We start from the raw sequence: 24192 nt of genomic DNA on the forward strand, positions 1-24192 counted from the left end.
TGGGCTGTTCCTCCCCTGGCTCACAGTCCCCTGGGGTCACAACACACCCCCAGCATTCATTTGCTTTGGTTGTTTCCAGCACTGGGGGTTGTTTTCTGACACTAAGTGGCAGTGGGAACGAGGTGGCCTGAGCCTGTGGGGAGAGCAGGTCCTTCCCCCATCTCACAGTGCCCTGCTGCATTCTTTCCAGATACCTGATGAAAATGATGCTGCTGCAGGTGCTGCTGCAGGTACCGCTGCTGGGGCGGCAGTGGTGCCGGGGGATACTGCGAGGGCGGGGGTGGGGGGTGATCCGACAGCTTCCGGTTCATCGCAGGCCGGATTTCTTCTCCCACAGCCCCACTCAGGGCTAGGCCTCCCTGGGACCTCCGGTCCAGGCTGTTGCCCCGTTGACCCTGGGAGAGAAGAGAGATGATGCCGACCCATCCTCCTCCGGCATCTCCCCGCCCCACTCTGGCAGCTGTTCCCAGACTTAGCTCCTAACAGCTCTAAGAAACAGCTGATGGCGTGGGGGGGACGGGGGTGGAGGGGTGGCAGCGTAGGGAGAATGGATGGTTCAGAGAGTCACAACTTCCAGTGGCCTCTGCATTCCCAGATTCTCCCAATTTGGGGAGTTTGGGTCTCTGGTTCACAGACTTTCCATGTGGTACCTGTTGGCCATTCCTAGTGGGTTTGTTTTTCTCTGTGTAATCAGGCTGAAATATTCCATTTTACTGACACAATGCCACCCCTTCTTATCGCGTGTTGCCACACCACGGGACATCCTACCCTCCAGATAAGCTCTGCTATTGACTTTGCATGATTCTGAACTGTCATTTATAGCCTGGTGATAGAGACCCAAACAGCAACGCTCTTGCAAGCACCATGGAAACCAGGCCTGCCGCTGGGCAGGTTGGGAAGAAGCAAGACCTTTCTCCTGAATGCTCTCCCCCACCTGGTGACTCAGAGATACTTTCTCGTTATTTTTATTTAACCAACAATTACACTGGGCTTAGTACATGCCGGGCACTGTTCTAAGCACTTTGCAAAATGAATTCATTAGATCCAGTTTAACGCAGGTTTTTGTTTCCTCTCTTATCTCTGCGTGCACATCCTAGTCAGTGAATACCTCTGTCCATTTCCCGGTGAAAAGAATTCACGAGGTCTCGGTTAACCTTTGTTTTTCTTTCTGAACTTTTGTGTACATTTGGGAACACCCTTTTCTCCTTTGACCATAACTTCTCAGGCTTAAAATCAACTTATGACTTGAAAGGGATGGTTTTCTTTACTTCCCCAAAGCACATATAGCTTTGAAACTCTCAATGCCTTTCCAAATGACCTGCTGCTGGGGTTTCAACTCTTCTAGTCAATGCTTTTTCCTATAATACCCATCTCTCGTTACCATGTTTTTTCCTTTGGAACATATTTTATAGGTGGTGTGTGTGTGTGCTTATGGGAGGCAAGTTAACACTTCCTTACTGCTGACTATGGACCAGACTATGGCAAGTGCTGTATATTCGCTCATTTAGTCCTCACAATAGCCCAGTGAAGGCAGCAACATATTCTCTCCAGTCTATGGATGAGAAAACTGATGCTCAGGAGGTTTTCTTCACTAAGCTGGGTAATGAGGACGGTTAGCAAGGAAATCAGGTTCTAAAGTCAGGTCTGTCTGATGCATTTTCTATTAAAACGACACTTTATAGTCCAAACTGTTTTGAGAGCAAGAATTCCACCGCCAGTTTTCTCCTCCAATGCCCCCTGCTTCTACCTCCTGCCCCCAAATCCTGTCACGAAGCTCTACCTGCTGCTTTAGTCCTGGACTCAAGGTTCTGAGAGCCCCCTGTGTAGCTCACTGCACCCCCCAGCTCCTTCATCCTTGGGCAACTCCTGAGCTAGGCTGAAAACTGATTTAGTAACATCTGTGAATAATGACATAACAGCATCCACAGTAAGAGCCAGAGTGTGCTGAGCGTGATTAGGCGCGATGTCAGGGGTGGGAGGACATTATCTTCTCTAACCCTCACCACGAACCTGTGAGGCAGACATCACTATCATTCTGATTTTACGGATGAGGAAACTCAGGATTAGAGAGCCTTCCAAAATCACAGAGCCAGGAAGTGTTAAGTTGGATTTAAATTGAGAATCTCTCTGCCTTTCTATGCGGGGACCAACCCATCAAATGCACGGTCTTGGTGGTTCATGGTCGAGCTGCCTGGAGTCTCTGGATTGGGGCTGGTGGGGGCCCGAAGCCTACCTGATCCTCCCGGGTCCTGTCCCTCAGAAAGATCTGCTTCTGTTTGGAGATGGACGTCGTCCTGTAGTAGTCCACCAGCTTATTGAGGGATGGAAACTTCTCCGTCCACAGGAAGTAATTACCCTTGTTGTCTCTCATGACTTTGAAGTGCTGGACGTCATCCTCATGCCTAGAGATCAAGGCGAATCCACATTGTCTATTAAACGGCGATGACGCCCCCACCTCCAGGACGGACCGCATCCTGGGTTGCTGGAGTTCTGTTTGGGCAGGAGGTGGCGATACTAGTGGCTGGACCGGGCCTGGGAAGGTGGCTGGCCCAGTCTAACCCTAGGGAGTGGTTTGTGGGAGGGACTGCTCAGGACTCAGGCTGAGCTAGAGGGGATTTTTTTTTTCTTTTTGTCTTTTTAGCGCTGTACCCTTGGCATATGGGAATTCCCAGGCTAGGGGTCAAATCAGAGTTGCAGCTGCCTGCCTATGCCACAGCCACAGCAACGCTAGATCTGAGCCGCATCTGACCTACACTGCAGTTCACGGAATGCTGGATCCTTAATCCACTGAGCAGGGCCAGGGATCGAACCTGAGTCCTCATGGATCTTAGTTGGGTTCGTTGCCCTTGCGGTACAACAGGAACTCCGAGGGGATTTTTTTTTTTTTTTTTTAACATGAGCAGAAGGTAATCTTTTTTTCTGACACTGGAGCTGAACTTTTACAAGAAAAAAATGTTCCAAGTGTTTTAAAGACTATGAGGTCAGGAACTTTCTTCTTTTTTACAATATTTATTCGAAACATGGCAACCCCTGAGAACTTATTAGGCTAAGGACTCTGCCAAGACCCAGAGGGGAGGAGGTTTTCAAGCCCTCGATATTTTCTGTTAACAGACTGAGTGTGAACCAGCTCCTTGAGGCTCATAAACTACCCTGAGAAATCCGTCAGCTTTTGTTCTCTACATAATGGGAACCTCTTGGTCTTGTTTTGCATAAATAAGTGTTTTGTGCTTTTGAGAAAAAAATGTGCTGAGGCTCAGAGGGGTGGAGGGCCTTGGTCAAGGTCACGGTGAGTGAGTGGCAGAGCTCAAGCAAGAACCCCGTTTCTCTGATTCCAGTCTAGTGAGCTGGGCCTGTCACACCTTGCACACATCCTAACTTCCCTTGTTTTTCATTATTATTATTTTTTCACACTAACTTCTTTTGGATTGGCATCTTTGACAGCAGCTGGCACAAGTGATGGGCCCTTGTGTACCAGGAAGGGAGAAATTGGATTTTCTTCACTGCAAAGGGGGGAACTGGGTCTTTTCTAGTAGCTCCAGCCTTTCTCCATCACCAAGTCATTCCTGTTTGGATGTCAAATTCTTTTTAGTAAATGGACATATATTTATTATTTTTTTTATTTTTTATTTATTTATTTATTTATTTTTTTGCCTTTTTAGGGCCAAATCTGTGGCATATGGAGGTTCCCAGGCTAGGGGTTGAATTGGAGCTACAACTACCGGCCTACACCACATCCACAGCCACGTCAGATCTGAGCCATGTCTGCAACCTACACTGCAGCTCATGGCAATGCCAGATCCTTAACCTACTGCGTGAGGCCAGTGATCGAACCCGAAACCTTGTGGTTCCTAGTCGGATTTGTTTTCACTGTGCCACAATGGGAAGTCCTGGACATACATTTATATCTAAGAATAACTTGGTATTAATGATACTGGTTGCCTGATCCAGTAGAAAGATCAAAACAGCAAAGAGTATTGGGGTGTAAAGATACTTCTTTCTCTCCCCCCCTTTTTTTAATGGCCACACCTGCTGCATATGGAAGTTCCCAGGCCAGGGACTGAATCTGAGCCGAAACTGTGACCTACACAGCAGCTGCAGCAATGTCGGATCCTTCAACCCACTGTGCCAGCGCTGGGGATTAAACCTGTGCCTCTGCAGCAAACGTTGCTGTCAGATTCTTAAGCCACTGTGGCACTTCAGGAACTTCAAGATACCTCGTTCTTTGGGATGGATTTAGTGGTCTGTGTCCAGAGGGGATCGGAGTTCTGACCTTCATTCTCATCTTATGCACAGGACTCTGATCACAGCCAGGTAAACTTGTGCTGTGACCTCTGCTTAACTACCTTGGGGGTCCAAGCTGACACTGCAATCAGGGCTCCCTCTTCCCCTTTTGGTCGTGGTCACTCCCACATGCTTCCCTCCCTCCAGCACTGCACGGCTCAACTCCCAGTCAGCACACCTCACATCTGGGTGAGGAAGAGGAAATATTCTTTTGATACAATTATTCAGCCACCACCTCTTAGTTCAAGAACTCAGAATGAGAAACACTGACGCTTTCACTCTCACGTGCTGACAGGAGGGATGTCAGGGCTGTGGCTGGTCACCTGGGTGATGGGGAGAAAGCGGCTGGACCAGGCTGTCCCGGGTTCCGAGAAGGGCAGAAAGAAGGGGTAAGTCAGGGCTCCAGACTCTCTAAGTCCAGCATTTCAGACCCATAACAAATCCTAAGTGATAGAACTATAATTAGCTCTTAATTATCTGTGCCCATGACAGAAAGTAGATGGAGAAATAAATAGAAATGGTTTTGCTTTGGACTATATTACACTACATTTCTGCAGAAGAGGTAATAACAATTATGGCAATAATCACCATCACAAGAAGCCGCATACAGCAGGCGAAGGCTGCGGCAGACATCAGGGCTGATCGTTTTTGTAGAATTCAATTTAATCGAGGAACTATAAACCCTAATTCCTGTTTGAAAGAGCCAGACTCAACGTCGTACAAACCAAAGGCACCAAGAGATGCCTTTCAATCTAACAGTTTGCTTGGTCCTGCCTCTAATGGTGGTGCTTAAGAAATAGGCCTGGGAGTTCCCGCTGTGGCACAGCTGGTTAAGGATCTGGGATTGCTGCAGCTGTGGCATAGTTCACAGCTGTGGCTTGGATTCAGTCGTTGGCCTGGGCATTTCCCTATGCCACAGATGCGGCCGGAAGAAAAAAGAAGAAATAGGTTTGACTTTTAAGATTTATTAATAGAGCAAAATTTCATTTGATTAAAACCTAACTAGCTTAAGATCACTATTGGCCTGAGCTAGAAATGACCGTTACTCAAGCTGTGAAAAAGAAAGCTTTAGTTAAGGAAAATGAAGAGTTTAAGTGAGCTTGCAACGGCAGTGCTTAGGAGACCAAGCTATTCTCCAGCAGTTTGGAGCACATATGCCTACATACAGTTGACTGTTACTTTTAAGTTCTTCCTACTGTTTCTTAAAATACACTTTCTTTCTAAATAGCAAAGCGGCCTCCGTTTATCACCTGAGATTGGATTTATGAGTGTAAAGCCCTAAATCTGCATGCCTTTCAAACCGTATCGCATAATCCAGACCAGCACTTCCGGTCAGGTAACTTGACCTTGCGTTTTCACTGTACAGGTGGCCGCACCTTCCTCTGTACTGCTATCGGCAGTCATTCTTGCACTTTCACACGTGGTCACCAAGTCTGATGTGTGACTTGAAACCCCCGACACGCCGACCACACGCCATGTACTCAGACTTGGGGCTTCTGCACGCGGGGCTGTGTGACACACGCATGCTTCAAGCCTGCACTGCATCACTTCCTCCCAGGTGCCACACAGGGTGGAGACTTTGCTGTCCTCCCCGACCCCTGCCTTGGGCCTCCTGGGCTCTGCTCTGTTGCTGTCAGTGGTTTCTTTTTGTGCTGCCGCCTGTGGGTACAGGTGTGTCCTACGGTGGTGACTTGGGGTTTTGATTTTCTCTCACCCTTCTTCAGACATTCGTCAGTAGTAAAAAAAAAAAAAAAAAAAAAAGGTGAAGATCTCAACCCCAAGATGGATATGGGCAACAGGGAAGTCTCTTTTCCTTTCCACTTTCCACAGACGTTCATCCAGCACCCACTGGGTACCAGGCACTGTAAAAGGCACAAAGATGAAGTAGACAGGAATCCTGTCCTTCTGGAACTGCCTGAGATAGAGGGGGAGGCAGATGAGTGCAGATGTAATGTGGGCCACAAACTAAGGAGTCCTGTACATGTGTTATGGGAAGAAATGGACAGCATTAAAATTGATAAGATGCCCGGGCCTCTTGGCCGCCATGTTCTTTGGGATAGGTCACGTTCAAGAGGTCACCTTGGCTTTGGCGGCGTGGGTCAGGGCGGAGACGGGACGACGGTACCTGACAGATATGGAGAAGTCCCCGGGGGAGCTCTGGCTGGCCCGGATGATGAAGCAACCAACATCTTTGCCCATCAGCAAGCTCTCTGCCTGGTGTCGAGAGAGGCCTTCGTGAAACCATCTATCAGGTGAGATAAAAGCAGAGGATCTTGGTGAGACGATAGAGTGATGGGGGAGGGAGAGAGAGGGGGGAGGGAAGTGGGGGAGAGACCACCCAAAGGGAGAGAGGCTGGAACTCTGATCAGCAGAGACCAGAGAGAGACCAGAGAGGGACCTGGTGCCTCTGAAACTGAGCAAACGTCTTGCAGCTGGAGGCAAGGCAGGTGCGTTCCCCTCGATGCATCCTCCTCATTCTGTACCCCCAGGAGAGGTCTTTCTCTGGCTTGGAAATCCTGAATCATGGAAATGTGCCCCTGCACCAAAATGGGACAGCGTGGGAGTGACTCACTGCGGGGAGCGGCCGCCTGCCGGCAGCTGTGAGAGGGACTTCTCCAGAAAAGAATGCAGCGACAGACAACGCCAGGAGGACCAGGACCCCTTTGGGCGCTGGGGGCAACAGGCCAGAGCAGGGCAGGGCCTTGGGTGTCGGCTCCTGCCTGAGACCTTGGTGGCCGGGAGGGAGGGTCACAGCCCAGGGGTCCCTGGGTGGCGTGGGGCAGGAGTGGCTTTGCCCTGTGCCTTGAAGAGGCTGCAGAGCACCCAGGGAGGCTTGCACACAAATTTGGGAATGAGTGAGGCTGGCGTCTACACAGCCAGCCAGAGAGAGGCGTCTACACAGCCGGCTCCTGGGCCTGCCCCAAAAAGCCAGGCTAGAAAACAGTCTTTACTGTGGGAAAGAAGAACCCAGGGAGAAACCGCTGTTTCAGGGGAGCAGTCGGGGTGGCAGGCTTTGGAAGTGTTGCTGCAGGCAGTAGAGCCTGTATGACAAAGGCTGAGTACTTCCACGGGGACAGGACAAACAGCAGCTACAACCGCAGGGCAGGAGGCCAGCAACCTCTCTCAACCACAGCAAAGTGGAACAAGTGCTTGCAATCACTCAGCAGCCAAAGGTGGGGCGGTGTCCCTTTGCTGCAAGGAGCTGTCCTGCTTGCTGCCCCTGGAAGGCTAGCGTGTGTGTCCCTTTAAAGTGGCCAGCCAACTGGCCACAGCTTTGGACCCCTTTTTTCTAAGGGCTGCTCCTGCAGCATATGGAAGTTCCCAGGCTAGGGGTTCAAATCTGAGCTGCTGCTGCTGGCCTACACCACAGCCACAGCAACTCCAGATCTGAGCTGCATTTGTGACCCTCACTGCAGCTCACAGCAACGCCAGATCCTTAACCAGGCCAGGGATTGAACCTGAAACCTCCTGGATTCTAGTCGGGTTCGTTTCTGCTGAGCCACAACGGGAACTCCTACTTTTTTTTTTTTGGATTTCTTTGTGAGCAATTCTCCTGCTCTTTGGAATTTAGGAACCAAACAGCCAGGGTGGGCCAGGAGGGATGTCCTTATTCCAGATCTGGGACTGCGGGGTGTTGGTTGGGCCCTGAGGAGGCAAAGCGGATGCTTGCTTTTTTTTTTTTTTTGTCTTTTTGCCTTTTCTAGGGCCGCTTCCCGCGGTATATGGAGGTTCCCAGGCTAGGGGTCTAATTGGAGCTGTAGCCACCGGCCTACGCCAGAGCCACAGCAACGTGGGATCCGAGCTGCATCTGTGACTTACACCACAGCTCTCGGCAACGCCGGATCGTTAACCCACTGAGCAAGGGCAGGGATCGAACCCGCAACCTCATGGTTCCTAGTCGGATTCGTTAACCACTGTGCCACGACGGGAACTCTGAGCATAATTTTTTATTTTATTTTATTTACTTATTTTTTTGCCTTTTCTAGGGCCGCACTCACGGCATATGGAGGTTCCCAGGCAAGAAGTCTAATTGGAGCTGTAGTCACCGAAGAGCCATAGCAATGCCAGATGCGAGCAGCACCTGCAACCTACAACACAGCTCACGGCAACGCCGGATCCTTAACCCACTGAGCAAGGCCAGGGATCGAACCCGCAACCTCATGATTCCTACTCAGATCCATTAACCACTGAGCCATGATGGGAACTCCAAAGCGGAGGCTTTCTGACCGTCACCTGCCTGGAGATCCTGCCAGAGAATGTGCCATACTTACTTCCCGTGGGGAGTGGCCACCATGGGAAATGTAGGGAATGTAACAGGGAGGGGAAAAGAAAGGGCCCCCCTCCACCACGGCCTCCTCGGAGGAAATACTTCGGAAGAGGCAGCAAGCAGTGAGGGGACTATAGAGGGACAAACGTGAGGGGAATGTAATTTAGAAAATATTCATTTGTCCTCTGTTCGGAAGTTGAGAAGTGACTTCTTCCAAGACTTGCGAAGATGTCCACATCCTACATATGAAATGAGTGTTACACGTGGCTTCATATTACCCGCATCCCAAACCATCCATTCATTCAATGGCTTTTACTAAACATCTACTATGTGCTGGGCCCTCTTCTGGGGACTAGTGGATAGAGTGCTGAGCAGAACAGACAAGAACCCTGGTGGAAGTTTCATTCTAGTGGGATGGGGGAGACACACCATGAACAACAAGATAAGTAGAATGTGGAGTGTTCCAATGATACAAGTGCTGTGGAGAACATGAGAACGGGGGAGAGATGGGGAAGGGGATGCATTTAAAAGGTAGGAGTTCCCCTTGTGGCACAGCGGAAACCAATCTGACTAGTATCCATGAAGATGCAGGCTTGATCCCTGGCTTCACTCAGCGGGTAGGGGATCCTGCGTTGCTGTGGCTGTGGTGTAGGCCGGCAGCTGTATCTCTGATTAGACTTCTAGCCTGGGAACTTCCATATGCCGTGGGTGTGGCCCTAAAAAAGCAAAAAAAAAAAAAAAAAAAAAAAGTAGTGATGGGAGGGGAGGGCCTCCCTAGGAGGGGGACATTCTAACCCTAAAAGAGATGTAGGTGAGGAGGGAGACGGGGAAAGAGCAGCCAGGGAGGGGTGGGGGTGGGGGAGGACCAGGAGGAGGCGTGGCCCTGGAAGCCACGTGAAGAAAGAGTTTTCACGGGACAGAAAGATTCCCACATCAAATACTGCTGCGACGACGGCTGACAGTCAATCATGGGACCGGCAGTTCACTGTGACCTTGATCAAAAGGTTTCCAAGGAGTCGTGGGGGTTCCTGAGAAAACCGGAGGAGTCGGAGACAGCAAATATGACAGTTCTTTTGAAGAAGTGGAGTCTTAGCTGGAAGGGGATTGGGGATCAAGGGTTTTGATGTTTGGTTTCGTTTGGGGGTTTCGGTAAGATGGCAGACATCACAGCATCTTTGCTGACGGGAATGAGCCGCCCGAGAGGGAGGAAAGTTGGTGTGGGAGAGGGGGGATACTTCTAGAAGGGCAGACGGATCTTTTGAAAGAGCTGCAGGAAAGGCAGTGTCTGCGCAGTTGCAGGATGTGGGTGGGCGCAGTGAGGCAGGTCGAGGGGGCTGAAAGGGGCTTTTCTGGGGGCCTCCTTGTCCTGGGGGACCTGGAAGCCAGGCCATCCGCTGAGAGTGCGGCGGGGGAGGGGTCGCGGGGGTGACCTGCTCACCTGGAAGAGCTCAGGGCAGCATCAAGGGCCCCGCTGAGGTCAGCGGTCGTTGTGTTGGTTCAGTGGTCAGTGCTGGTTCCCTGTGAGGGGTCGGGCCGCACCTCCCCAGAGTCACCGATACTGCTTGGGTTTTCTGACAAACCTTTGCGCTGCTGCTAGACCCTGACTCTCAGAGAAGATTAGATGTCTATCTAACCCTTGTGGTCAATTCTTGAGACGCACGAGACCCAATCTCAATTTTTCATTTCCTCTCTATGAGGGGAATTTCCCTGACCTCTCTCGTGGGTGCGGGCAGGGTTTCAGGAAGGCTGAGAGCTTCGTTATCCTGGTTGGGATGGAGGGTAGGTCGGGCCATGAGGGAGGAGGGCCCCGAAGGAGCAGCTGAGGAAGCGGGGTGGCCGACAGCGCCCCCCACTGGAATTCTTGGAAACCCTGTGGTTACCATTATGGATGATTTTAGGTTTATAAACTTAAAATAGGTGATAACTTGCACATGGCATAAAATTCAAAAGGGAATGCGGTGAAATGCAAATCTCCCTCCCACTCCTGGCCTTCAGCTGTGTGGTTCCCTCTCCAGAGGCAACCATTTTTGACAGCGTCTGGGCTGTGCATGGATAATTTTAGTGGCTACCAAAAAAGCAAGGGGAATGTGTGTGGGCAGGCCCATCTCGCAGGCTGGAAATACTTACTCAGGAAACTCGAGGTCTATAAAATTCTTGGGCACATATCCTTCTTGGCTCCCAAGCTCCGCCTTGAACCACTCCTCTTGGTTACTTAAGATCTACAAGGGAGAGAAGGAAGGACAGGGACACTGCAGGGAGGGCACCAAGAAGCAGGGGAAGGGGCCACAGGGCAAAGAACGCCCTTTGGGATTCGGAGGAAAATAAGCCAAAGAACCACACGGCTGCTCACGTTGGGGAACAGCAACTCTATTGTTGGGGTTTGGCTTCTCCTGACTCCAACCTCTTCTTGTCCACTTGGGCCACCCACTCTTTTCACCCTACCTACCCTGGGGTAGCCTCCCAGACGCAGCGCCCGGGGGCTGCCCTGAACCCCTTTCTCTTCCTGTTTTGGAGATTCGTGGCCCAGATCTTAGCACTGTAAACTCCTGATCTAGGCAGGGGCTGGGAAGGCAAGAGCGGCCACCCCATGGTTTTTCCTTCTCTGGCGGGTAACCAGGACCTTTTTACAATTTTAATTGGTTCTCACTTTTTTTTAAAACATGCAGAATAAAACTAAACATCCCAGTGGGGGCGAGGCTCGAAAACCGTAACTCTTGGTATTCACACTCCTTGTTTCACAAACAGTTTGGACATAACTCAAGATATCTGGAGTGCCTTTTCTAAACTTGCTTTTAGAGCCAGACCACAGGCAGCACCAGAAGCTCCTTCTCATTATTATAAGGTCTCACTTTGACCATGACCCCAAATGGTATCACCTACCTTGACTACTCATATGACTCTCCAGACTTGGCTCTGTGTGGCTTCTGGTTATTTCAGAGAATCTTTTACCGTCAAGAGACAAATATTTGCCCTGCTTCCTCCCCCCACCAAAAATGTTCCTAGACTATGTGGCATAGACTCAAATGATAATGCAAAATGAAGATGGCAGAACACAAAGCTGGAAAGAGCCTTGATGATGTCGGGGCGCCGCTAGATTCGCCACCCAGGAGCCCTACTTCTTCTGGACCTTGTATGAGAAATTATAAATCTTGGGTATCATTTCAGCCATTTTTAGTTTCTGTTTCTCACAGCTGAAAACTTCTTAACCGATGGAAGTGCAAGGACAAAGAGGAAAGCAAACAGTGGATCGGGAATTACCCTGAGGAGAGGACACCTGGGTCGCCCAGGCAAGGAAAGCAGTTACCCAGGCGAGGTCTGGCTGCAAAGGAACTACTGGGGGGCGGTGGAGGGGGGAGGAAGGGCAGTGCATCTGGGGACGAAATGCCTCCATCTGGCCGGAGTTTAGATTGTGAGTCTAGAAGTGGAAAGAGGGAAACTAGGGGTGCAGAGCCTCGTAGCCCATGTTGAAAAGTCTGGATTTTTCTCTTGAAATGTATGGGGAGCCATTAAAGGATTTTCAGGAGGGAAAAGCACAGTGAGAGTCAGAGTTAAGAAAGGCAGGCTGTAACAGAGCATGAAGATGGCCTGGGGCGTAAAGCCAGGGCAGACAGAGCCGAAGAGGAGGCCTCCAGGCGAGAGACGAAGGGGAGGTGAGGACAGATTCAGAGGATACAGGAAGCACGAATGAGCAGGATTTTGCGACTGTTGGCGGAGCTAAGGGAGAAGAGGGATTCAGGGGTGGCTCAGGATTTCTGGCTCAGGAGACTGAGGGGGCCGTGATGTCTTCACTGAAATAGACAACACTGGAGGAGGAGCAGGTCTGAGGGAAAACTCATGGACTTCCTATCACCTACGGGTGAATCAAGTGGCCCCCTGGTGGAGTTCCCATTGTGGCTCAGCGGTAATGAACTTGACAAGTATCCATGAGGACGTGGGTTTAATCCCTGGCCTTGCTCAGTAGGTTAAGGATCGGGGATTGCCGTGAGCTGTGGTGTAGGTTGAAGATGTGGCTTGGATCCTGCGTTGCTGTGGGCTGTGGTGTGGGCCGGCGGCTGCAGCTCTGATTAGACCCCTAGCCTGAGAACTTCCATATGCCACAGGTGCAGCCCTAAAAAAGACAAAAAAAAAGTTACCCCTGGGACCCTCTGAGAAGGGAAGACTCAGTGAGCACTGGAGATATGAGTCTGGGCTCAGCGGAGGGGTGGGGGATGGAGTTGGGGAGTTATCCGAAAGTGGGTGGAGTTGAGGCCACCCCATTTCTCTCTCCCAGAGAGGAAAGGGAAGAAAGCTAAGTAATTAAGAAGCAGAGGAGTTCCCTGGTGGCTCATGGGGTTAAGGATCTGGTATTGTCCCTGTTGGGGTTCAGGTCACTGCTCTGGCATGGGTTCTATCCCTGGCCCAGGAACTTTTGTATGCCCTGGGCACTGCCACAAAAAAAAAAAAAAAGGCAGCAGTGACGACCTCTCATCCAACTGATGCGAGGATCAAATGAGCCCTGGCCCCTGGAAGTCCTTCAGGCTGTTTTGGAAACTGTAATTCTGTAAAAATGTGATATTCTTCTGCAGGAAGAACTCCAGCTCTGAAGGACATGGCAGGGCTTATACGTCCTTTAAAGTGTTAGATGTGTATGTTTTGAATGTAATCATTTGTTCTGAAGAAATAAAAGTGTGTCCCATATTTGAGTTCTAGAATTGCTGAGAAAAGAAAACTTTAGAGTTTCTGACATCAAATGTGACTGTTGGTATCACTGAGGACATGTGGGTATGTGTGTGCTGGGGGTGGTGGCGGCAGAGGGGGAGGCAGGAAATCTAGGTCAAAAGAAGAACTAGGAAACTCGGCACCAGGGCCTGGTCTTCGCAGAAAGAACTCAGGGGCATTTCACTCCCTGCCCCCCCACCACCTCCCCGCAAGTTGAAGGCTTTGCGGCTTCTTTCTCCCCATGTTGGGAAGGGCACGTTTGGCTGGGGTGGCAAATGTCAAATTTGAAAGGGAGCCGGGATGAAGTAAAAGAGGCCATTTGGAAAATGGGCTCATCACGGTAAGAACTACACTTCCCACTTAGTTCTCTGACCTGAAACGGGCTGTAATTTTAGTAATCGTGGCTCACATCCATTTAACCCCCTCCAGCAGCGGAAAGATTATCACATGACGCTGGCCGTTTCCCCCCACCCCCCAGTGCTTGGTCTGCTGGTGATTGTGTTCCAAGAGAGGTGAATTTAGACTTTTTACGGTGCAGAGAAGGCAAGATTTAAAAAAAAAAAAAAAAAAAAAAAATCTCATTTTCTGCACAGAGAGTCTTGGGGGGCGGTGGTTTCCTCCTGCCGTTGTTGGCCCAGGGCCATGCTTCCTTCCTGTTTCTCTCATCTCTCCATCTCCCCCAGTCCTCCCCTATCTTGCATCCCCATCAGGTAAACCTGGGCAGTTCAGCCTAAGCACATGAGGTTTTACCCTTAGCTTTGCTGGAACTTACTTCTTCTAATGTTGCCTACCGGAATCATTTTCTGGGCTACATGGCCTGAGAATAAGTTAGACGTGGGAAGAGGACAAAATGTACAGTTGGAGGCATTTTAAAATTGGATGAAATTATAGCTCTTAGAGGCAGAGCCGAGGTCGGAAGTGTTGAAGAAGTTAATCACGTAGGATTAACTCTTGGGGCTTTTTGGTCACTGTTTTAGGAGGAAAAACGGGGTCGTGCTTGACACGTTACAGAAGCAGATAGAGACGGACTAGGTCGTTTTAAAATAAAGGCTGGCAAATTCCAGGGAAATGTAAGGGGGTGCTGTGTGCACAAACCTGAAACACCCCATCCCTGACTTCTGGAAGGTTTCGCTCACAGGAGAAGTGGGATCAAGTCCTGGGGCAGGAGTAGCCTGACCATCTCATTTGCCATTCTGTGATCAGCATCTAGTGAGCACCTGCTGTTTGCACTTAGGTGCTGGGAAAAGAGAGATGAATAAGCTGCGGCCTTCGCCCTGGGGAACTCACGGTCTGCAGGGGGCAGTTGGTGGTAAGCTAGTCAGGCATTTTTTTTTTTTGGACCTTCCTAATGAAAATGTCTGTTTGGTTTTCTAGCTCTAAAGGCCAAACATAAAAGAGCATTCCAGGAGTGAATTGCTGGAGCAACCAAGAGCTGGCCTGGAAAACAGTTTCCAGGATCCTGGGGCTTGTTACCCATCTCTGGAGGAGAGGGCCAGACGCAGCACCCACAGGCCCACCAACCACCGTGATAAGACCTTCCTCTCCACTGTCCTCTATGCTCTGGCCTCAAGTCCTAACAGAAGGAGGTGTTTGGCCTTCTGGTCATATTCTCAATGAGCAGGAAAGAGGTACCATGTCCCGTGACCTGTGTTAGATGCTGGGAAGATACCGAGACGAACCTGGCAAGGCTGGGCTCTCAGACCAGTGGAGGGGTCGCCCACTCGGTCACGCATCAAATGTTCATCACCTTCCTGCTGGTCTAGGTGCTAAGGCAGACCCCCACCCACTCAGAGCTTTGGGGGGCAGAGTAGCCGCCATGTAAGTGGACAATCAGGAGGGCACGTGGTAGGACAGCAGTGCGGAGTGGCTACTCGGGCTGCAGAGAGCTGGACACTCAGCCTGCTCCTGAATAACCACCCTGTGAGGTGAGAGTGTAGGTGCCTTGGATGGAGTGTGTGTGTGAAATGCCACGGAGGAGCTGGAAAGGGGGTGATTAATTTGTGGGGGCCGTAGGGAGGGGGGAGGATTAGCGAGGGTTCCTCAGGAGAGGTGGGCAAATGGTCAAATAGGCATGTGCTGGAGAAGGGCATTCTGAGAACCGCAGTGTGCCCTGGGCATTCCATACACCAAGATGGGTGTGGGGGCATGTGCGGGGGCCTGTGTGTGTGTGTGTGTGTGTGTGTGTGCATGTGCATGTACCTGTTCGTGCACGTGAGCAGGATGAGGCTGGCTGGTAGGGTGGGGCCTAGATGGCTTAGATTGCAATCGGTTAGTAACGGGGAGCCACTGAATGCTTCTGAATAAGGAGTAATGTGATCTGACTTATCTTCTTGAAAGATCCCTCTGGGACTAGCGTGTGGCATGAAGGAGGAAGAGATAGGAGGTACTGAGGTCAGCTGAGGGGCTGCGGCGATCGTTTCAGCAGTCAGAGCTACAGGAATGGGGTAGTCCTGACAGCATGGTGATCACATATTGAGCGTCCACTTTGGGCTGGGACCTTACTGCCAACCCGTATAGATGAGGTATGGCCTCCACTTCTAGATGACGCACTGAAGCTCAGAGGGGGCAAGCGACTGACCCAGGGCCACACAGCTGGTAAGCTGGAACTCAGACTCAGATCTGACTCCGAAGTCCATGCTCTTTTTTTATTGCACAAGACTCCTCTCTGGGGAAGAAGGGGATTGCTTGAGAGAGCTGACGAAAGGGAAATATTCAGGTGTCGGGCAGGGCTCCATTCAGATGCAGGAGAGGGCCAGTTAGCAGGGTCAAATCCCCGACAGGGGTTTAGGTTTAGGAGGGTGCTCTAGTCCACGAGCCATCCCTGGTGGGCTCGAAGGGCGTGTTGGGGGTAAAAGACTGACTGCAGAGGATTTCAGAGGAGTGAAGGGGAAGGGAGGAGGCGGAGGCACCCAGTGAAGAGAGTTCGTCCCAGGACTGGCCGTGAAGTTAGGGAGAGCAACTGGGATGAGCTGGATGTGGAGAGGGGAGGAAACTTATCTGGGCTTCTATTTTCCTTTTCTGGGGAACAGGGAAAACTTAGCATGGTGGGTTCTGTTTGAAATGGAAGATGAGGGATGAAGGATGGGAGTCCCCCCCACCCCACCCTGGGGGTATCTTTGGGGCAAACACCCTAGAGGGGTCCATGATCACATGGTCACAACACCCCACAGAAAGGGAGGCACTGTGCACCTTGCCACAGACCCCTCTGTGTCCTCTGTAAAATCCCAAAGATGTGAATGTCCCCTTTTCCTGGGTCAGCAGTCTAAGCCATATTTTGACCTTGAGAAGTGCCAACATTGAAAGCATATGCTTTGTGGCTGCGTTAGTAGATCTTGCAAGGTGAGAGCAGGTAGAAGAATAAACTCTGGGGGTGTTTATCAAATTCCTGACCAAGTCAGGGTACGAAAGGGTTCTTTCTATAGCAAGTGCTTATTTTGGTGGAGAGACAGTGGTGGCCTTAGTGCCACTGGGAAGTCTGAAGAGGCCCTTACGGGCTGCTGAGGATGGGGGAATAGGACATACGAGGGGCTCTGAGGCCAGGCAGGCAGGCACCGGTGCCACAGACTCCCCAGTGGCCTCTTGAAGGGCTTGTGGTACTTGGCACAAAACGAGGGCTGAGATGCAGAGTGTGGGGCACGGGATGAGGGAAAGGCCAAAGCCTCTTCAGCTCAGCAAGTGGCCACTACAACTTGAGTGCGGGCAGAAGACAAGTTTTAAGAAACCCTTGAGTGGCTGGCTACGCGTGACCTTTGTTGACCTGCGGCTCCTCCAGCCGCCTTACCAGGCGTCCCTTCCCACACCTTCCTCTTGTAAGTTCCAGCCGTGCTTTAGCCCAAAGCCCCATTCACCTTCCTTGCGGTTCCCTGACAACTGACGTTGCCACACGGTCCTACGACCACCCTCTGACAAGGTGGGATCACTTGTCCCCTCACCTGTGCTCCTGAGCACTTAGATAAGAACACCTAGGACAGCCCTTTGGACGGCTTTGTTTCCCCCTGCAGACCAGGAACGTTTCAGGACAAAGATGGTGGCCTAGCCATCCGGATTTCCATCACCCGGCCTGTAGCTGGTGCACAGGTGCTCAGAAGGAACCCTTCCGACTGAGGTAGACTCCAGCTTTTGAAAGAAACCCTGCCTATTTCTTGAGAGACAAAGGGTGGATTGTGAGATGAACTCAGTGACTGGACCAGAGTTAAACTAAACTCTCTCTGGCTCCCCTGGGCCCCGCCTCACCTACCTTGAGAACATCTCCAGCCTGAAAGCTCAGTTCATCCTCTCCTGAGGCGATGAAATCAAACTTGGCGATGGCTTCCATGGTGTCGCGTGAAGCTGGAAGAGAAATAATGTGGTCATTGTGCCTTTCTGCCAGGAGGAGGGCAGTCTGAGTGGCTGTCAGGGGAGAGCTTGAATTGCCTCCAGGCCAGAGAGGGAGCTGCACACACACAGTGAGGGCTTTTGTTTTTCGGAAGGAGCTGCAGGAGCCGCTAGGATCTGCTGTCCTGCGTCATTCTCTGAATCCCCCGATGCCAGGCGCAGGAAACGAAGGCCAGTGACAGCCTTTCCCTCTCCTCTCATCTCCATTTGCTGTCCTGGCCTGTGACCATTTCCGGGGCATCTCTGTTTCCTGTTGATAAGGACTGACGATGTGCTCTCATCTCTAACTCGGGGCTCCGGGGACTGGAAAGATTGTTCGGGAAACACTGTCCCGAGGCAGCTATATTTAATCGGGCAGTGTTAATTAGACAGATGCCATTTCCTCTTTTGCACCTGAATTGTTTAAGAGAATTAGACAGCACTGGTCAGGGGGGAACTTGGCATCCTTTTATACGGTTCGAGAGTCGAAAGCATTCCGATTTCAGAGTTGAGAGACTCCGTTAGATTCCTTATTTCATCATGATGATGGAAGCTAACCACGTTTGGGAAATTTTCATTTTAATACCTCTGCATGGAGTTAAAATATGGGCCCCTCCTAGTAATACATGAGACCTGTGTACAGATAAATAAGTCGGCCTACAGATGAAATACAGCTGTGATTTTTAAGGTGACAGCGGGGCTGTGATAGAAAAAGCACAGAGCCCTTGTTTTCTTGGGGAGTAGCTGTGGGATCTTGGGCACGTAACTCAACCGCTTGGCGTCTCACTTTCCTCATTTGTAAAATGGGGACCATGCTATTCAAGGAATAAGGTTGTCAGATTACATGAAATAATGGATGTAAACTGTTGTGCAAGGTGAAGCCGAGTAGTTTTAGACGAATTTTATGAAATGAATTTATCCTCAAAAAAGGCAGCCAGGCCAGAAGCAGCAAACATTTTCTTCTGTTTGTTCCCCACCTCCTATAAACTTTTCTCATGGAAATTTGATGCTTAGTCTCCATGACCTTCAAGCTCTTTCGTTCTCTGCTATCAGGACACCATCTTAAAAGCTGTTGTTTGGTATTGATGTTTGGCAAAATTTGCCTAAGTCTGAACCCTTAAGCTTAGTAACCCTCAAGCAGAATGGACTTTTCGTGCCCAGTAAACCGGCCACGACTGTCCTCTCAGGGGGCGTTTCTGCCTAAGTCATGAGGTTTAGGTAAAGAAGGAAGGTGGCTGCCAGTGGGAGGGTGCAGAATGCGGAGACCAGGGGATTAAGGCCGACTGCAGCAGTGGTGATAGCAAGACCCCAGTCCCTCCCATTCTCCACGTTTGCTCGCTATTCCAAAGGCCATTTGTAGAGATGAATATTACCAATCCAAAGATAGATATTAAGCAAAAAATACTTCAGAAGCCAAAGTAAAATGTCAGCGCTTACTGTCTGTGTCCTATGACCAGCCACGACTTCTTTCCAAACAACAGCAACGAAAATCTATACACTTTTGTGCACTTTTCTTCAAGATCTGGCTGCCTAAGGCCAATCAAATATTTTGTGACCTAGGATGACCCCCTCGACCGGAAGGAGTATTTCGCCCTCCTGAGTGAATGCTAAATGCCTGGGCTGATTTGATTCGCCCATTACTTGAACATGCAAAGCTTTCTCTAATTAAGGCTTTGCCTCCCGTGTGCAGGAAGCTGGGCTTTTGTGGGTCATCCGCATGGTATCAACAGCGGACACTGGTCACATCAGGAGATCAAGTGTCAGGTGAATGGTCCTGAAAACCAAGATTCCATTTCTATGCAAATTTACCTTAATAAGCAGGATGGAGACAAGAGGAGGGCAAATGCTAAACATATTAGAAAGTCACATACATTATAGATGAAAAAAAATATCCAAGGCATGCCCGAGAGATGACCTTGAGCTTGGAAAGATCTCTCCTACATCACATGTGATTCAGACCAGGCCTGGGTGCTCGATCCAAGCTGGCTGTAAGTGAGAAGGCTGAGGTGGAAGTAAAACAGCTTTTAGATGGTGGCACTTGTCTCTGCCTCCCCCCGGGAGGCAGGTGGTGTGACAAAGCCAACAGCAAAGGCACATCACAGAGCTCCCCAGCTCATAATATTAATCCCAGCTCAAAAAAACCCAATTAAACAGGCTCACTCTTCATGAGATCACTTTGAAAAAATTTGTTTGCGTCCCATTTCCATTTGCGAAATGAAATCTGTTCAGATGCTGTTTGGTAGGAGGGAGATGTTCAGGGTGGAGTGGGGGATGCTGTTTTCGTGCAGATCGCAGGGCTTTGCAAATTCTTCCCTTGAATTTACCACTTTCTGCTTCTCTAAGAGAAGAGAACGGTAAATGTGCCAGTCCCAGGGGCTGGGCTTCTGTTTGATCATAAAAACGTATGGACATTTATATCCTATTCCTCTATACCCATCAGTTTAAATTGTGAAAAGTTAAAAAAATTACCACCAGGGAAAAAGAAAACAGAATGAACACAGTTTATTCAGCAGTAATCCATTTTGTTTTATCATTTCTGTACCTACCACCAATGCGTACTGCATCTGGAAAAGAAAGGAAATAAATGATGGAGATAAAAATATGGTAGCAATAATTCCAAGAGAAGAGAGAGAGAGAGAGGGAGCACAGCAGCCTCAAGAACTGGAGAATGTGGTGGTTCTTCTCGAGCTGCTTGCAGTTAGTGTTTTGGGCCTCAGGGGAAGATGAGGGCAGACATATCTCCAAGAGCCCGACAGAGGGGTTAAATGTGCTTCCCTTCCAGCGATCAGCTTTAAACATGGCTGCGATGCTACCTGCCATAGCGTGTGAATGAGAAGTGATAGCATCCAAGTTGCCAGCAGCCTCCCCTCCCTCACTCATTCCAGCCTTGTTGACGATGCCATTTGTCCAGGAATCCTGCCTCTGAACCACGCAGGGCTCCTGCCCTAATGCTGGCTCTGCTTCTTACCAGAGACTCTGCATCTCTCTTCTGATCTACGAATGTCACAGAATACTCTGAGACACAGATCACCTCTGGACTCCATCACGCAGGACCTCCCCAGCATGACTTTCTCTGCCCTTGCATTTCCATCTAAGCTTCCGGTACCGCAAAAACAAACAAACAAACAAACAAACAAAAAACCAAAACAAGCCTGGTAAGATATTCAGGCTATATACCAGAAACGCTTATCTGCTTCTAAATATGTCACCACGGAGGATGAAAACAAAAGCGAGGAAACAGCTCTTTAAAACAGTCTCCTGGAGTTCCCTGGTGGCCTAGAGCTTAAGGACTTGGCATCGTCACTGCTGTGGCTCTGGTTACTGCTGTGGCTCGGGTTCGATCCCTGGCCCAGGAACTTCTGCATGCTGTGGGTGTAACCAACAAAAATCAACCAATCAAAATAAAACAGCCTCCATTTGGAAGCCAGTTTCAGTGGATGTGTCCAGAAACACGTAGTTACCATCAAAATGGTACCAGGCAAGAAACCTCTCCAATGATTTCAGCTCCTCCTAATTTGGCTATGAATAGTCAAGGTTTCCATTTTATGTGGGCCTTAAAAAGAGCGATTACGTAACACCACAAAACTGTTCCAAAATTCAGGCTCAGGACCCAGGGAAAGAGGGATCCAGGTCCAAAACTGAATCTCAACAGCACTTCCTAGTTTGCTGGGGAGAGCCCTCATTTGAATATTACATGACTTGCCCCAGTTAATGTTGTCATGAGGTTAAGCTAATGTCTTGGGGAAAAAAAAAGAGAAACATTGCTCTTTGTAAGTAGTTTTTGTAGCCAATTTATCAGGACATTGGCAACCTAATTAGGATTCATTTATTGATTGATAGAATAGTGAGGAATTTATATTTTAGGACTTTGGACTTTGGCTGCAGTGACCAAGAGGAGCTTAGCTAAAAATGTAAAAGTATCCTAGCTCTCTAAGTTAGCACAAGGCCGATGATTGCAATCCTCCCCCTTTCTATCAGGCAAAGCCCATCTTGGAGAGCGTGGGAAGGCAGCCGCTTCCTCCTTGAACCGTCAAGGTCAGGTCCGTTACTTTTCCGAGGTGGGAAACCTTACACTGCCAGGAAAAAATGATTATAGCTAAGCCTCACTGTACACAATAGATACGTTCTTGGAGAGTTATTATGAATAGTGTGTTTGTAAATGGAATCGTATTAACATGCATTATAGAGGCTCGTTCTACAAAGGAACCCCACAGTGAATCCCTTTACAAAATGAAAAGAAAATTTTGTTATGCAAATAGCTACCTTTTAATTTCTCTGTTTTAAAGGCTGGGGTTTTCGTTGCATGGAGTCTTAAAACAGGGCGCACCTGTGTACCCCTTCCACCACCTCACATGGTGGGTTAAATAAATATTAGTTTCCCCCTTTTCTTAACCCCCTGATGCTTTCTAAAAACCTCTTCTATTGCTATATAACATTCCACCTTGGATTGTAGACTGGGAGTCCTCCAACAGAATTTTTTGGTTCTGCAGGCCCTACCGTCTCTGCCATCACCACCCCTCTGCACTGTTTTCGGAAAGCAGCCCAAGAGAGACGGGTAAACAAACGAACAGGTGGAGCTGGGTTCCAATACAATTTTACTTATGCTCACTGAAGCTTGAATTTCATATAAAGTTTACATGCCACAGGATATTATTATTATGTTTTTCTTTCCTTATAGGGCCATACCTGTGGCATAAGGAAGTTTCTACGCTAGGGGTCGAATCAGAGCTGCAGCTGCCGGCCTATGCCACAGCCACAGCAACATGGGATCCCAGCTGCTTCTGCTACCTATGTTGCAGCTTGAGGCAATGCCAGATCCTTAACCCACTGAGCAAGGTCGGGGATGGAACCTGCGTCCTCATGGATACTAGTCAGGTTCTTAACCCACTGAACCGCAACGGGAATTCCCTATTATTACTTTGTCAACCATTCAAAAAAATAAAAACCGTCTTAGCATGTGGCCCCAAATACGTGATAAATCAAATTCGACCTACTGGCTGTAGCTTACAGACCACTGGCATGGACATTTTTTATCTATATCCCATCTCCCCTAATAGTCCATGAACTTCCTGAGGACTTAGGAGTAGATGGACCTGGATTTGAACCGAAGACGTGCCATTTACTCCCCCAGTGTCCTGTTTCTTCATCCGTAAGCTGGGAGTCGCCACACTTGCTTCAAGGGGGTGTTGTGTGTGTAGAACGAACCCAGCGCACAGTAGGCACCCAGTAAACGGTAGTAGCAATTGTTATTTGCCGTCAGATGCCTGACAGTACACAGCCAGTGCTTAGCAGGCACCTGGCAAATGCTTGTGGAGCGAATGGAAACATGATGAACGACCTGCCATCAGAGTTGCAACCATAATTGATTTCCTCAGGGAAGGGGCAGCAGGCAGAAGGGCTCATTTACAAGGATCAATTAATTTCCCATTCAAAGGTGCCCTGACTTCTCGGCAAACTCAGCCAGAGATAATGAAACCCACACCCACACCTTAAGGTCTGATTTCTTTAATCCAATAGAGGGCAATGGTGCGCCCCGAATCGTGGATTCCGCCTCATCACTTTTCCATGCATCTCCAGGCCCCGCAACGTTTCTCTAGACAGTTGAGCGACTGTCCTCCTTGTCTCTGGTGCATTTGAAGGCATATAAACGTCAACATTTCAAAGAGCCGAAAGCCCATAAAATACAGAATTGCTTAGATGGAAAAGAACTGGAAGATATCCGCTCTTACACGCTTTCAGATGCTCACACTCTCTCTGAGCTCCCGGGAAAGGTGGGTCCTCTTTCATCTCAAGGTGTTTCTGAATCTAGGTTTAAAATTGATGTGGAAACCCCTACTGTGTGTTTTTCTTTTATCTGAACCTTACCACTGTGGTCAGGGCCTTTTTGCCTTAATTTATCGCCCCTTACTGGGCTTTGGAGACAGGAGCAGGACACTGAGAAAGGTCATAGATGGCCCTTCTTGAAAACTGGTAAGCAGAGAATGGACAATTATCTATAACTCACCTGTTAAATATTCTAGAGACCCAAACCAATCTATTCTGGAAAAGAAAGTTTAAAAAAAAAAAAAAGAAAGAAAAGAAAAAAATGAAAAAGGATGAGCATGGCCAGGAGTTCAAGGACTGGCCTTTCCGAACTTTGGGCTCTCAAATGACAACATTTTTGCTCTATTCCAAGCCAGCAGAAGCCCCGCTTACAGGCAACCTCTTAATCCGCTGGCCATGTTGGAAATGTTACCTTCTCGCTGAACATGTAACAAGGCTCACAGATTCCTTTATTGTGCCTGCTCTGGAATTATTTCTTTTTTTTTTTTTTTTTGTCTTTTGTCTTTTTGTTGTTGTTGTTGTTGTTGCTATTTCTTGGGCCGCTCCCGAGGCATATGGAGGTTCCCAGGCTAGGGGTTGAATCAGAGCTGTAGCCACCGGCCTACGCCAGAGCCACAGCAACGCGGGATCCGAGCCGCGTCTGCAACCTACACCACAACTCACGGCAACGCCGGATCGTTAACCCACTGAGCAAGGGCAGGGACCGAACCCGCAACCTCATGGTTCCTAGTCGGATTCGTTAACCACTGCGCCACGACGGGAACTCCTGG

General features: G+C 49.4%; 1 protein-coding gene across 5 annotated transcripts in view; it reads right to left on the bottom strand.

Annotated features, from left to right (window-relative positions):
• The window catches only part of GRAP2 (GRB2 related adaptor protein 2), a 75729-nt gene that overhangs the window by 2809 nt on the left and 48728 nt on the right, over positions 1-24192 (bottom strand). For all 5 annotated transcript variants that reach the window (XM_084955246.1, XM_084955244.1, XM_084955245.1 and 2 more), the window contains 5 exons: positions 17484-17575; positions 10676-10767; positions 6407-6526; positions 2234-2402; positions 195-395 (listed from right to left, as the gene is read on the bottom strand). In XM_084955246.1, coding sequence (XP_084811372.1) covers positions 195-395; positions 2234-2402; positions 6407-6526; positions 10676-10767; positions 17484-17561 — 660 coding nt within the window. In that variant the 5' untranslated portion in view covers positions 17562-17575. The remainder of the gene's footprint in view (positions 1-194; positions 396-2233; positions 2403-6406; positions 6527-10675; positions 10768-17483; positions 17576-24192) is intronic.

This window comes from Sus scrofa, chromosome 5, assembly GCF_054392235.1.
Source record: "Sus scrofa isolate SSC_HxYL_T2T_F1_AM1 chromosome 5, Sscrofa_HxYL_maternal_Yorkshire_Landrace_v2.0, whole genome shotgun sequence".
NCBI lineage: Eukaryota > Metazoa > Chordata > Mammalia > Artiodactyla > Suidae > Sus > Sus scrofa.